At 53.1% G+C, this 14,475-nt stretch overlaps 2 protein-coding genes across 4 annotated transcripts in view; one reads left to right on the top strand and one right to left on the bottom strand.

Annotated features, from left to right (window-relative positions):
• ZDHHC9 (zinc finger DHHC-type palmitoyltransferase 9) overlaps positions 1–8,870 on the top strand; it is a 40,414-nt gene extending 31,544 nt beyond the window's left edge. The window contains exons 5-10 of one of the 2 annotated variants that reach the window (XM_039487703.1): positions 3,169–3,306; positions 3,454–3,502; positions 3,804–3,906; positions 4,481–4,584; positions 4,838–5,033; positions 6,263–8,870. In XM_039487703.1, the coding sequence (XP_039343637.1) occupies positions 3,169–3,306; positions 3,454–3,502; positions 3,804–3,906; positions 4,481–4,584; positions 4,838–5,033; positions 6,263–6,367 (695 nt within the window). In that variant the 3' untranslated portion in view covers positions 6,368–8,870. Of the gene's footprint in view, positions 1–3,168; positions 3,307–3,453; positions 3,503–3,803; positions 3,907–4,480; positions 4,585–4,837; positions 5,100–6,262 lie in introns of both variants that reach the window. The other variant, XM_039487702.1, reaches the window with a different exon arrangement.
• Positions 8,871–9,061: 191 nt separating this feature from the next.
• The window catches only part of SASH3 (SAM and SH3 domain containing 3), a 34,149-nt gene continuing 28,735 nt past the window's right edge, over positions 9,062–14,475 (bottom strand). For both annotated transcript variants that reach the window (XM_039487704.1, XM_039487705.1), the window contains exons 8-9: positions 12,171–12,321; positions 9,062–11,531 (exon numbers count right to left, since the gene is read on the bottom strand). In XM_039487704.1, coding sequence (XP_039343638.1) covers positions 11,344–11,531; positions 12,171–12,321 — 339 coding nt within the window. In that variant the 3' untranslated portion in view covers positions 9,062–11,343. The remainder of the gene's footprint in view (positions 11,532–12,170; positions 12,322–14,475) is intronic.

Below are 14,475 nucleotides of genomic sequence, written 5' to 3'. Positions count from 1 at the left end.
GTTATCCCCTTTTGACCGGAGTGGCTAGTCAAACTTTGGGGCCCTGTGGGTGTTTCCCACTAGGAGGGAAAATCTTGTTTATTTACAAAGATTATGCATAAAGTCTCATAGATTGATAGACTTGAAGGCTGAAAGGGACCATCATGTTCATCTAGTCTGACCTTGTGCACATTGCAGGCCACAGAACCTTACCCACCCGCTCCTGTAATAGACCCAGAATTTCTGGCTGATTTACTGAAGTCCTCAAACCTTTATTTAAAGACTTCAAGTTACAGAGAATCCACCATTTATACTAGTTTAAAGCTGCAAGTGACCCCTGAGTCATGCTGCAAAGGAAGATGAAAAGCCCCCAGGGTCTCTGCCAGTCTGACCCAGGGGGAATTCCTTCCCAACCCCAAATGTGGAAATCAGTTAGACCCTGAGCATGTGGGCAAGACTCACCAGCCAGACACCTGGGAAAGAATTCTCTGCAGTAACTCAGCCCACCCCATCTAGTGTCCATCACCAGCTGTTGGAGATATTTGCTGCTGGCAGTCGCAGATGGGCTACATGCCAATGTACGTAGTTTAGTCCTACCATCCCCTTCATAAACTTATCATGCTCAGTCCTGAAGTTGTTTTGGGTTTTTTTTGCTCCCCTTGGAAGGCTGTTGCAGAACTTCACTCCTCTGATGGTTAGAAACCTTCGTCTAATTTCAAGCCTAAACTTGATGACCAGTTTATATCCATTTGTTCTTGTGTCCACATTGGCACTTAACGCCTCTCCCTCCATGGTATATATTCCTCTGATGTATTTGTAGAGAGCAATCGTATCTCCCGTCAGCCTTCTTTTGGTTAGGCTAAACAAGCCAAGCTCTTTGAGTCTCCTCTCATAAGGTAGGTTCTCCATTCCTCGGATCATCTTGGTAGCCCTTTTCTGAACTTGTTCCAGTTTGAATTCATCTTAATCATGGGAGACCAGAATTGCAAATAGTATTCCAGATGAGGTCTCACCAGTGCCTTTTATAATGGTACTAACACATCCCTGTCCTCTAATGGAAGTACCTCGCCTGATGCATCCTAGGACTGCATTAGCCTTTTTAATGGCTACATCACACTGGCAACTCATAGTTATTCTGTGATCAATCAATATACCATGTCTTTTTCCTCCTCCTCTGTTACTTCCAACTGATAAGTCCCCAGTTTGTAACACAAATTCTTGTTCTTAATCCCTAAGTGCATGACCTTTCACTATTAAATTCCATCTCATTTCTATTACTCCAGTTTTCAAGGTCATCCAGATCTTCTTGTGTGATATTCTGGTCCTCCTCTCTGTTAGCAACACCTCCCAACTTTTATTTTATTTTATTTTATTAGCACACTCCCACTTTTTGTGTGAAGGCCATTAATAAAAATGTTAAATACGATTGGTCTGACCAATCCCTGAGGAATCCAGTAGTAACCTCCCTCTGCCCTGACAGTTCACCTTTTAGTATAACCTGTTGCATTCTCCCCACTAACCAATTCCTTGTCCGCATTTCAGTTCTCATATTAATCCCCATCTTCTCCAATTTAACTAATTATTTCCCATGTGGAACCGTATCAAATGCCTTACTGAAATCCAGGTAGATTCGATCTGCCTCAGATCCTACCCCATTTACACTTATGTTCACTGTGTTAGTCATCAGTCACTGCTAACTTTTTTGATGAAAACTGAAACAAAAAAGGGATTTAATGCTTAAACCATTACTGTCTTTCTTTCCTCATTGAGTAATGGGCCCACCCTGTCTTTGGTCTGCCTCTTGCTTCTCACATATTTGTAAAATGTTTTCTTGTTACCTTTTGTGTCCCTACCTGGTTTTATCTTGGCCTTTCTAATTTTGCCCAACATGCTTTTTTTTTTTTTTTAATATAAAGCGACAAAGAGTCCTGTGGCACCTTATAGACTAACAGAAGTATTGGAGCATAAGCTTTCGTGGGTGAATACCCACTTCGTCAGATGCTGCTTATGCTTCAATACTTCTGTTAGTCTGTAAGGTGCCACAGAACTCTTAGTCTGGATCTGTAAAAAGCGACAAACATGGCTACCCCTCTGATACTTTTTTTTATATTCATCCTTAATAATTTGACTTAGTTTCCGCTTCTCGTATCACTCTTTATTGGGTTTCAGGTTGTTGAAGATCTCCTGGTTAAGCCAAGGTCATCCCCACATACTTCCCATCTTTCCTATGGATTGAGATGGTTTGCTCTTGTGCCCTTAATAATGACTCTTTAAAATGAAGCAGCTGTTCTCTTGGGGAAAAAATAGTATGATCATGGAATTAAATACTGTCATAATACATCGGCATGCAGGAGGCAAATTAAGGTTGCACAGACAAGCTTAATTCTGGCATTTCCTAACTTGTGAGTGTTTGACTTTGCAACCTTAATAATGTTCTTTTAAAGTTAAGAGTGTGTGTGTGTGTAATTAATAAATATATCCTCCACCTTTTATCTGCAACAGTTGTGATCTGCACACTGTGGGAAGCTAAGAGGATGAAGGGGAGCAGTTGCTGATTTTTGTAACTGAAATAGACACTAGGTTAATGGGGCTGCGTGTGTTATATCTAATACTGGAAACAAACAGCAGTGCACTCTGGGAGCAGGAACAGCAGTGCTCAGTAGACTTCCCATAGAGCTGAATACCCAACTAGAAGTGACCTCTCTGCTTCAGGAGCACTCTGCTCAGTGGAGGAGCTTTGCTAGCCCATTTGCCTGGTTTTGTTGGAGGATGGGGTCTCTACCTGGGGCCACGCTCAGGCCCGTGTATCGACCATGCTCTCTCTTTGTGGTAGATAGAGGGGGTCCTGAAACTCTTCAGTTGTGGCATGGCGGGTCTGGAAAAGGCCAGGTATCCCCACACTAGAGGCCGTCCTCTTCCAGGTTTGCAGTATGGGGGGAGTGTTTTCTGTGCAGAGGAGCGGGTTAGGAGGTGTTCTTCCCTCAGGATCCTTCCCCCTGGAGACAGCTTGGTACAACCTGAGAGCGCTTTCTGCTGATGGAGGCACAGGAAATGGAAGCCCCTTGGCTTGGGCTTGGGCTTGGGCTATGGCTTCCCCAGCTGTGCTGGTGGGATGTGTCGGCAGGGCTTGAGTGCCCCTGCCTCGCCCCACACTGCAGGTGCACTGACATTCTTCTCTTGCTCCCCCAGAGCGCTTTGACCATCACTGCCCCTGGGTTGGGAACTGCGTGGGGAAGAGGAACTACCGCTACTTCTACCTCTTCATCCTCTCGCTCTCGCTCCTCACCATCTACATCTTCACCTTCAACATCGTCTACGTGGCGCTCAGTGAGTCCTGCCAGCGGTGGGATCAGAGTGGGGAGCTGTGCTGTCAGGGTGGGGAGTTGGGTCAAGATCAGCACAGAAATCAATAGATTGGAGGAGGCATGAGGCCTGTCTTTCTGGGTATTAACTTCTCTCATTTGTGTTGTCCAGAGTCCATGAAGATTGGCTTCCTGAACACGTTGAAAGAGACCCCTGGAACATATCTTTCCCCGTCGCAAGGAGTATACCTGCCTCTCCCACCCCTCTGCCCTGGTGAGGGAGGGAGGTGTGTATCTGAAAAGCAGCCACAGCCCTTGTGTGCAGCGTCTTCCGAGGGGCTTTCTGGAGGCTTTCTTTTTAATTGGGGGGTGGGGGTGGCTATAGGCCATGGGGCGATGGGAGAGGAGCAGGTCTATGTGTTTAGGGGGAGCAGAGGGGAGCTACACAGAGTGTCATGGAGCAGGGTCAGTGGAAGATAGATGCTGTGCTGTGGGGTTGTGAATCCTTAACCAGCTGCTCACGGTACTGGAGGTGCTTATCTGTTTCTTCACCCTCTGGTCAGTGGTGGGGTTAACCGGATTCCACACCTTCCTGGTGGCTCTGAACCAGACGACCAACGAAGACGTGAGTGATGTTCCTGTCTGTCTGCTTGCCGCTCCCCAGCTTCTCTTCAGAGCCATCTCCCCGCCCCCCCCAAATCAGTTCATCACTGGGTGAATTCCCCTCGCACGCAGCAAGGCCAAACCCCAGGCACAGGCTGGGGGTGGAGGGAGGGCATACATCCAGGCCAGCACACGGGTCCACTGCTGCCACAGGCCCCAGAAATGCAGTTTAGGTCAACTCAAGCTTATTCTGAGGCCTCCTTGGGCCTGCTGCTCATGAATGGGGAGGGCCCAAATCCCCTCTCTTCAGCCCCTGCCTGGCCACTAGATGCACAAGGAGTCTGGGCCCCCACTCTTCAGTCCCCAGGGGCGTAGGTTCGTGCTCGTGCTGATGGTCTCCATGTGTCAGCAATGGAAATAACAGGGTCCAAGTCCTGCTCTGAGAGGCAGCCAGAGCCCAGGTGGCGTGTAACCGCAATGAACAAGGGGCACCTGTGCAATGCCCCAGTGCATCAGTCAGTGGAGCTGAATGCTCGAGAGCCCTGGTCTGGCAGGGAGCTCACACCCCGTCCCTTTGGGATGTTCTCTGCTTGCAGATTAAGGGGGCGTGGACTGGGAAGAACCGGGTGCAGAATCCCTATAGCCATGGGAACATTGTGAAGAACTGCTGTGAAGTGCTGTGTGGGCCCCTACCCCCCAGGTAAGAGCCTGGCTTTCTCTAGGAGAGACGGGGGTGGTGTCTGTACCCAAAACCTGAGGGAGAGGGTCCTTCTGTATGTGCCGGTAGTGAGGCAAGTTTGTGCTGCACTTCATCCTTCCTCAGCCAAGGGGCAGCTCCTCTCCGGTCCTGCCTTGGGTGAGGCATGGCTGTTCCCTCAGCCCACCCCCTCCCCCTGTCCTGCCTTGGGCAAGGCAGGGCTGTGCCCTCAGCCTCCCCACTCTGTTCCTTGCAGTGTGCTGGACAGACGGGGTATCTTGCAGCAAGAGGAGAGCAGTGCGCAGGGGGAGAGCACTCAGGGGCCCAGCACTCAGGAGCCCAGCGCGCCGGAGAAGAGCAGCACTCAGGAGCCCAGCGCGCCGGAGAAGAGCAGCACTCAGGAGCCCAGCGCGCCGGAGAAGAGCAGCACTCAGGAGCCCAGTGCTGCTCAGGTACTTGGTGCGCAGGTAGTGGGCAGCGTTCGGGAGGGCAGCAGCAGCCCCACGCATCAAAGTGCAGTAAGTGACCCTCTTCCTCCATGCAGCCAGATGCCCTGCACTCCTCTCCTGCTGGTGATGGTAGCCATAAGCTCCAACTCTAGCCAGGAGGACAGAAAGGGGCTGAGAACAACCTTCAATAGGGGGAGTGAGGCAACTGTTCTTAGAGTAAAGCTAGGTCCTGAGCTGAGGGACCTCCTGGAAGGAGTCTTTCAGCAGAGATGATGCTGGCAGCAGGGATGTCTGTGGTGGGGGTAGAGCAGGGTGGCTAAAAAGAAGCTTCCAAGCAGCTGGGCTCCTTTGCACTCTCTTGTGGCACCCTGAAGGCAGGTGTGGTCAGCTGGGGGAATCACTGGGAATCACACCCTGCCAGTGTTGGCACTGGGCACTCACTGCAGTAGGAGGAAGCCATGGTGTAGTGAGCAGGGGGCCCAGAAGCCTGGGCATGGCCTGATTTATCACTCGCTCTGCAGCCTTTTTTCCTCCCCACGTTTCCATCTCTGGGTGAGGGTGTTATGGCAGCACCTGAGTAGTCCACTCGCTCCTGGTTCCCTGGGCCCCTTTCCTCCTCTCTAACGCGGCTCCTCCACTCGCCCTGCAGCAGCACTCGGTGGTGCCAAACCATAACTGGGAGTGTAACCTCATGAGAGAGAACAGTGGCCAAGGGGGCTGCTGGGCTCGTTGGAAGGAGGGGGTAGGCAGGGGCAATTAGAGAGTTAGTTCCCTTTTCCACTCTTCACCCAGCCCCTCTAACCTTGGCCTGCAGGTGAAGAAAAGCAAACAGGAGCCTGAAGCCATTGCTGGCCATGGGGGAAGCAGCAGGGAGAGAGAAGGGTGTTGAAGCTACAGGACAATATTGGGGCAAGAACAAGTAGGGACAAACTGTCCGTGAACAAACTGAGTTTAATGAGCAGAGGAAGGTGGCTCTGGAACAGCCTATTAGTCGGAGCAGTGGGGCGAACAGCCCAGCTAGTTTTACGACAGAGCTTGATCAGTCAAACAGGATTACATGACAGGGTGGCCTGCAAGAGCTGGGTCTGAACTGAGTGATGCAGGAGGGCCCTTCCTGTCCTTTGTTCCCATCCCTGCTTGACCTCAGTGGGCGGGGCTGTGGTTTTGGAAGGAAAAAAACGCTGGGTTTGGGAGTGTCTGCTCCATCCCATTACTCTCTCTCCTCTTCCCAGGTCCCCATGCTGCCGCTGAGCCCCACTGGGATGCCAGAGGAGGCTCAGCCTTCTGCTGTGGCGCTCCCAGCACAGCCCCGGGATGATGGGCCAACCGAGCACTAACCTCTGCTCGAAAGGAGAACATTGTTTGTTCTGTCCAATCAATGCCAGAAGTGATTACCAGGCGGAGAAGGCCGGCTGGCTGGCAGACGAGCAGACCACCCCTCACTGAGGGGAGCAGATGGGCTGGCTGGCAGGTGATTCTTCATGGCCATTTTGCTTTAGTCTTTATTCACCTCGATTGTGGACAGGAGTGCGTCTGGCTCAGGTCATTGCCAATGGATTCTAAGAGCGAGCAGAGCATGTCAGTCATTGGTAGAGACCTTTACCCTTGCAGCTGGTCTCGGAACAGGCTGAGGTAGGACTTCTCGCTCTGCAGTTGGTCCTTAGTGCTAAATGCTAGCCTGGCCGTGGCCCTCTCTTTCTGCCCCAGCAGTCGTGTCTGACATCGGCAGCTGCCCTGCAATGGAGTGACAGGATTGAGGAATCATGATGGGAAGGTGACTGTGACCGTGGCAGTGTTTGTCTCTCTCCCTCCCCCTTCTCCCTCTGTCTGTGGCATTATTTTATTGTTTAAGGTGGTGGGGTGGCCAGGAAATACTGTCTTGGGTGCCAGGAGGGCCAGAAACCCCTGGGCAGGCATTCCCCCTGGGGATGGTTTTCTGTAGCTTCCTTCCCAAACTTCCCCATTAGTGACTAGCAGGCATTAGAGGTCCTTGAACAGTCATGGAGTGGGCAGCCTCCTTTGCCCTTTGGGGAGTGCACCTTTCACTGCAGGAGTGTGGGGGGAGAGCAATGCCAAGTGCAGAGCTCGCTACTCTCTTGACCCTGCATCAGCTGCAGAGCAGTTGCACCAGGGAATCGTGAGGGAAGAGCCCTCTTGGGTCATGCACTCTGTTCCTGGGGCCAGGGCAGGATTTGTTCCCTAGTGCCTTGTCGACTCCTGTGTTTGCTGCCCCAAGCAATGGGGCTTCCACCCCTTCCCTGGGGAGGCTGTGCCCCCATTTAAGTAAATGATAAAAAGCTCTTTCCCTCTCTCTGCCCCGGTTGGCTCTGAATTCCCTTTGTCAGGGGTGCCTAGGCCTTGCTACATTATTCCAGGGCCCCCCATGTGCTTTTCCACCTGGAGCAGCTCTGGCTGCGAGGGGTTCCGCTAGCTGGGACAAGGGATGGGTGGCCCGTTCACAGGGGCTGTTGCCTTGGGAGAAGGAGCTCTTTGGAGCCTGACTCCTTGCTCCTCCTGTCTGCATGAGCCAGGCTCCTGGGGGCTCCCAGTCTCAACTCAAGGGCTGCTTTGAGGCAGCTCAGCCATCTTCTTTGTGCCATCTTCACTCCCTGTCTCCCACCAAGAGATGTTGAGTGGGGCTAAAAGAAGGAGCCCTTCTGTGGCAACCCCTTGCGCCCCCTGGGGAGGGGTGTCCCCTGCCTGCCTGTCTGTTGGAATTCCCAGTCTCTACGTAGGGGGAATGCCTGATTCTGTTCAAGAGGGCACTCTTATTCCCCTCCACTTGTGGTATGTCCTAGGGTGAGATCCTGGTGTGGAGGGAGGGAGGAATTGGGGTTACTGAGGTGTCTGACCTGCTTCCCCCCCACAAGCTTGAGGCAGGAGCCCCCCCACCCCCCGCATCTTGTCCCACATTTACTGGCCTGTTAGTAACTAGTTCTCAGAACTGTCTGTCTCATCTGGCACTGGAGGTGATCCTAGCATGTGAGACCTGCACTGTGCCCTGTCTCCCAGCACTCCCCTTACAGCAGATGTGTGCTGAGAGTCCTGAAGGGCAGTGCTCTGCAGAGTAGTGGGGGAGGTTGGAGCTGCCCTACCTCTCTGGCTCGAGGGCAGCTCTGTTGAGATCTGGGGGCAGGGTCCTTCCTGTTACTCCCTTGGCTGTGTGGCCCAGCCTCTTGACCCATTCAGCCTTAAAGCTCCCGCTCTATGCTGGCTTGATGCAAGTGGGATGGCCAGGGTAGAAGGCACAAAGGCATTCCCACTCTCCCCCCCCCCCATCTCTACAATTGAGCACAGTTAAAAATTGCTGCCTCCTTTAGCTCCAGCTGGATTGTGTTGTCCCTTGGAGAACTGTCTCCTCTTCCCCTGCTGGGAGAGCACAGAGGAGGAGCCTTGAGTCTGGCTGGCCCCTCTGAGATCACCGAGGCTGTGCTAGGTTCTGGGCTCTCCACACCCCTCCCCCTGGAAGACTTAGTCCTGTGGGTGGGACTTGTCCCCACTGCATAGGCTCAGCTCTCTGCCACTCCAGTGGTGCTCCACTCCCTGCCCATGCTAGCGCCCCCTGCCTGCTGGGGACTGTGTTGGAGGCTACAGCCAAACTCTTCCACCTGCCCCCAACATGCTACCGACCAAATCTCAAAGTTGTTGCAAAAAATGTATTTTTGTTTTTACTAATCTATTTTCTAATGTACCGTGTCAAACTCTGCCCACTGTGGGGGGGCCCCTCTGGTGCCTCTTGCACCGTGGCTCCTTTTCGGATCCGTTAAGTTTCTCAATGAAGGAAGTTTTTTTGTGTTTTGGATTTTTTAAACAAATGAAGGAATCCTAATCAGTTTGAAAGCCTCTGAGATGTGGTCTCTTCCTGTGTATGTCTGTCTGTCAACTCTCTTTCCTGAGGCATCCCTTACTCTGGAAAACCAGAGGGGCTGGGCCCTGTTTGTAAAGAACCATATTTTCAGATTTTTTTCAGTGTGTTTTAATGTCACTGGGGCAGCTCAGGACCCTTGTGGGGAGCCCTTGGCAATACCTGGCTGAAGGGAAAGTCAGCTGGTTGAGCTGAACTTGTGGGGTGGGGTTGAGAATGATCTTGTGCTAGCTGCACCTGTGGGATTGTGGAGGAGAAAATGGAGCAGATTTAAAAAAAACCCGTTCTGAAGAGAGGAAGAACAAAGGCTCCTGGACCTGCTGTAGAAGTGGGGAGCCCTTTTGCCAAGAAAAACTTGCATGCTGGAGGGTGGGAGGAAGGCAGCATCCTCTCCACCTGGGGTCTGTCATCCAACTGGCTGAAGCCCAAGTTAAAATGACCTTGTACTAACCTCCCCCTGAGAGAGGGGAGATCCCCAGGTTCCCGAGCCCTTTCACTAAGCTTGTGGTGCAGGCAGGAGGCCGACACACAGAGTTACAGGTTAGATCACATTTTATTGGGGTCAAGCACAAGGGAGTGAATTCAACACCCAAACCTACATTACTGCAACAGAAAGGCAGAGATTTTACAGGCACAGGAGTCCTGAAATTCAGGGCTAAGCTTGCCGCAGACACGGGGCCAAAGGTGACTGCTGTAAGCAGATGTATCTCCTATCAGCATTAGTGGGTGTTGTAGCCCTTTACTCCAGGACTGGAATTGGCCCGTTACCCAGTCACTCAGCATATTCTGTGGGTAACAGCATATGGGTGCAGCTCCAGTGCAAGACCATTTCCTGGCCTTTTAACATAAGCTAACCGAAGAACTCTTGGTGCAGTGCCATTGTGCCAAAGCTGGCTCAGCCCTTTTGCCCTGGGACAAGCCCCAACTAGAACCCAACCTGCTAGCTTTTTAAAGCCAGGTGGGCTCTTGCTGCTCTTAACGCAGCACCCTCTTGCCTCTGTCGGCTGCTTCCATAATCCATGTGCCCCAATGCTGCAGTGTTAGTCTGTCAAGGACAGCCCTGAACAGGGGTGTGAGCTCTGTAGGGAACACATGAATTCTTGTTGGGGATGTCCCCGTTCTCTGCTGCACAGGGGGCTCATCAGCAGTTGTGGGATCGGGGACTGAGCAGCAAGGATTGTTTCAAACAAACCAAGTCAGTATCGACTTCCTCTGGGCACACTCCTTCCGACGCACAGCACCTGCTGCAAAGCGAGGACTCTGTCCACATGAAGGCAGAATGGACTGACACTGGGGAACACTGTGAGCACAATGCATGGCCTTTCCGACACAGGGTGCTTCCTTTCCTTCCACCTTCCCAAACAAGTCACCGCTGGCCTGAGCCAGGTTGGCCCCAGTGGGCGTGTGGCAGGCTGGAGTGATGGCCTGGTCGGTTGCTGCAGTGAGCTGGCCCAGGCCTTTGGCAGGGGGAAGCTGCTGCAGCCTGGCCTTATTTCTAATAACTCAATGCTCTGTGACAAGGAGCGGCAAAGCCCCTGGAAGTAAACCCTATGCTTTCTGGCCAAGCTGGTCCCCACATGGCTAGGTTTTGCCCTGAAAGGGACTCGCCCCATGCTGAGAAATGCCAGCTTGGGAGGCTACAGGCTCCTGCTCTCAGCGCTTGCTGAGTCTTGAGTGGCGAGGATCCTGTGTGGCACCCGTCGCCCTGCTCTGCTGCCTGTTCCCCCCCGCCCCCAGACTTGCCTTAGAAACACAAGAGTCTCAGTTCTTGTTCGGTGCCTGGCTCCCTTGACCTGTTAGTACCAGCTCCTAGGTTACCTGTAGCCTCCCTCGCAAAGAGCCTTTGATGTTGGGGAGCTTCAGCTGCAAGTGGACATCTCCCATTGCACAGCCCCAGACACCCTCTTGGCTAAACTGCTTGGCTTTGCATTGCCCAGGAGCTTCCTGGATCCGTCCCATTCAAAGGGTGTCCTGCTGACTAAGGCCTCGGCCATTTGGTAAGGCCAGGCAGAGAGTGTGGGCAGACGACGGTGGGTGCCAGGCAGAGGGGCAGGCAAACACCCATTCATGGCTAATGCACAGGCTCTGAGATTGGAGTTTCTAATGGAGAGGCTGGAGAATGAAGACTCAGCTATTTGCAGAAGCAGGTCCTTTGTCTTTGACAGGAACGCAAAGAGGGGTCCTATGCAGTTCCCAAGGGGAGATGTATCCTGGGGTGGGGACCTCGGCAGCTGCCCCAAGGAACCATAAAACAGCCCCAGTGTCTTCCCCTGCAGGGCTCACATGACTGTCCCCAGCAGAGGAGTGGTCACCTGTGGTCCAGGAATCTCCCAAGATGTTGGTCAGGGGGTAGAGAGTGCCCTTGGGGTGTCCTGTCCTCCCTGCTCTGCAGGCTAAGTCCCTGATGTGGGGTAGTGCTGGGAGGGTTGGGGCAAGGAGGGGGCAAGCTCAGGAGGACTCTTCTAGAGAGAAGGCCTGAAGTTGCTCCTTTGTGCTGTTCAGCTCCGCCTCGTCCCGGCCACTCTCCAGTGTCTCAGATCCTTCGAAGCAGCCTGAGTCGCGGGGAATGTCTCCTTTGGGGTCCGAGGGGGAAGGGTGCGGCTCCAAGCTCTCTCCTTCCTCAGCCTCACTGGCTGCTGCAGGGGGGAGAGAAGCCAAAGCGTTAGAGGCTGGAGGGCATGGGCTGCTTCCCAGGGAACTCTGAGCAGGGCCCAGCCTAACCCTTGGCTGGGCTAAGCTGGGGGTGGGAGGGTGAGGCTGTTCCCTGCATGCTCAGGGGCTGTGCAGAGGCATTCTGGGTAATGAAATGTGACTTGCTCCAAGTCTAGCCAGCTGCACTGGGTGAGGCCCCTTTGCTTATTCTGTCACCTGTGCTGCTTCTCCCCCAGGTGCACAGAGCAGCTTGCAGCTGGGATGTCTCCTGGTGGCTCGCCCTTGCTTGGCACTGGGGTGGCTCCTTGGCAGAGCAGTTACCATGTGGGATGTAATTTGAATACTGGCTGTGGTAAAGTGCAGGGCACTCCTGGCTCTGGCTGCCAGCTGGGGCTCTGTAGGGGAAGTCTGTCCTAGTGGCTAAGAGTCAGTGAATACAGCCCACCTGCAGGCTCCTCTGCTTCCCACACCCTTGAATGGTGGATGTCTGCCCAAAGCAGCAGATGGATTCCAGGGAAGGGCCAGACCTGTCTTGGAGCTTACAGGCTGTTTTAGAGCAATTGTCTGCAGGGGAGGGGGTCTCTGGGTGCAGGAAGGTAGCAGAGCGGGTGTCTGCCTCTTACTGTCATAGTCTAGCAGCAGGTCAGCAGCTGTGAGCAACTTGGCGCGATGCTGGGGGTCCATGATGTTTAGCTCATTCAGGTGGGTCTCCCGCAGCTCCTTGAAGTCCTCCAGGGTCTGGTAGCCATTCAGTAGCAAGGTGGAGATGTGCTCCTGGGGACAGACACAATCAAACTCACACAACAGATACGCCTGTAGAACGTGTATCCCTGGGGACACTCATCTAGTCTTTGTATGCCTCAGCTGAGAGCTTCACCCTGGGCAGGCTCGGGCTCCAGGATCTCGGCTTTCATTTAAAAACCCTGTTCCTAGCACATGGGGTTGCAGAAATCCCCATGCAAAGAGGGAACAGTGTGACCACTGCAGTGAGTGGATACTGAATGGCCCTCTTACTCCAAGGGCTGATGCTGGTTTTATCATGGCCTTTCACCCTTGTCAGTATTGCCAATTTGATTAACAGGAACATTTGTAGGTTCCAAGGTCAGAAGGTCCCACTGTGATCATCTAGTCTGCATTCCTGTACAGCACAGGCCAGAGAACTGCCCCAGGATAATTCCTAGGGCAGATCTTTTAGAAAAACATCCAGTCTTAATTTAAAAATGTTCAGTGATGGAGAATCCACCAGGACCATTGCTAAACTGTTCCAATGGTTAATTACTCTAACTTAAAATTTACGCCTTATTTGTAGCTTGAATTCGTTTAGCTTCAACCTCCAGCCATTGGATTGTGTCTCTGCAAGAGATTTGTTCCCCATGTAGATACTCAGACTGGGATCAAGTCACCCCTTAACCTTCTCTTTGTTAAGCTAAACAGATTGAGCTCTCTGAGTCTGTGATTCTAAGGCAGGCCTGCACAACTCGTAAAGCAGCGAGGGCCACATTCCTCCAAAGAAAACAGCTGAGGGCCGAAACCTCCCAGCCTGAGGAAACACCCCGCCCCAGGGCCGCCCAGCCCTGCAGAAACAAACCCTCCTTCCCCAGCGCCGCCCCACCAAAACAGCTGTGGGCCAAAAAGGAAGGTTGGGGGTGGGGAGGTGATACTTTATTTTAAATCAACCAGGGGCTCCCAGCTAAAGAGGTGGCTGGGAGCCCTCAGGCTCAAATTAAAGGGCCCGGGGCTCCAGCGGCTGGGGGAACCCGGCAGGGCTGGCTCTAGGTTTTTTGCTGCCCCAAGTAAAAAAAAATTTGGCTGACCCCCTTCCCAGCCCTGGCCTCCCCCCGTACCCTCCTGCTGCCCCAGTCCTGGGCTCTTCCCCGACCCACACCCCAGCGCTGGACTTCCCCCTTTCCTCCCCACCAGTGCCCTCCCTCCACCCTGCTGCTGCCCCAGCCCTGGGCTCCCCCCACCAGTGTTCCCCCCCCCCCACCTCCTGCCGCCCCAGCCCTGGGTCACTGGTAACTTGCTCCCAGGGCGGGTCATTCAGCCGGAATTTTGGATGTGCACAAAACACAGACAGGATTGGTTCCCATATGGTTACAGAGCTGCAGTAAAGAGGAACAATTTTCAGCTTGTGTGATTGGAGGATATCTGGATGCATATTATAAGACTGTCCTCCATAAATGAGGAAAAGTTGAGGTGCCTTTATTATTCTTTTGTTCCACTCTTTCTTTCTATGGGGAATTTGCCAATGCAATATCACTGTCTTCCTTTTAAACAAACAAACAAACAAACAAAAAAGGCAATGGTTGTTGAAAATAGCAATTCCAGTCCTAATAAGCATTTCTTGCTCAATTTTATCCTACTTTTTCTACAGCAAGTTACAGTGGATCAGTATATTTGATTTGGGAGAAATGAAGTAAAAGCTGCCCAAACCGAGCTTGAGCACTCCTGAATTATGAGGTGTTCAAATCTGGAAGGCAGGTGCTGGGGGTGGGAGAGGGCTGTGGGCTCCATGGGGGAGCATGGCAGCAACTGTCTGGAGCTGCAGGAGCCAGACACGCTGGTCTGAGTGGCATAGTAAGCGGTTTGGGGGTTGGAGAAGGGGTAGGGGGATCTGTGGGGCAGTCAAGGGACAGGGAGCAGGAGGGGTTGGATGGGGCAGAGGTTCGGAGGGGCAGTCGGGACAGGCAGAAATTGGATAGGCATAGGAGTCCAGGAGGTTTATCAGGGGACAGGTAGGGGGTGGGGTCTCAGGAGGGGGCAGTTGGGGACAAGGGGAAGGGAGGCTTAGATAGGGGCTGGGGTCCCAAGGGGCAGTTGGGGCAGGGGTCTGGGGAGGGGGCAATCAGCGGCCAGGGGCTGGGATTCAAAGGGCTCTGGGCTGCTGGCAGCCGCGGGCAGCCCAGAGCCCTCTGATTCCCGGCCCCG

This window comes from Mauremys reevesii, linkage group 9 (genome assembly GCF_016161935.1).
Source record: "Mauremys reevesii isolate NIE-2019 linkage group 9, ASM1616193v1, whole genome shotgun sequence".
Taxonomy (NCBI): domain Eukaryota; kingdom Metazoa; phylum Chordata; order Testudines; family Geoemydidae; genus Mauremys; species Mauremys reevesii.
Note: the sequence above shows the minus strand (reverse complement) of the source record. Positions and strands in the feature narration are given on the sequence as shown.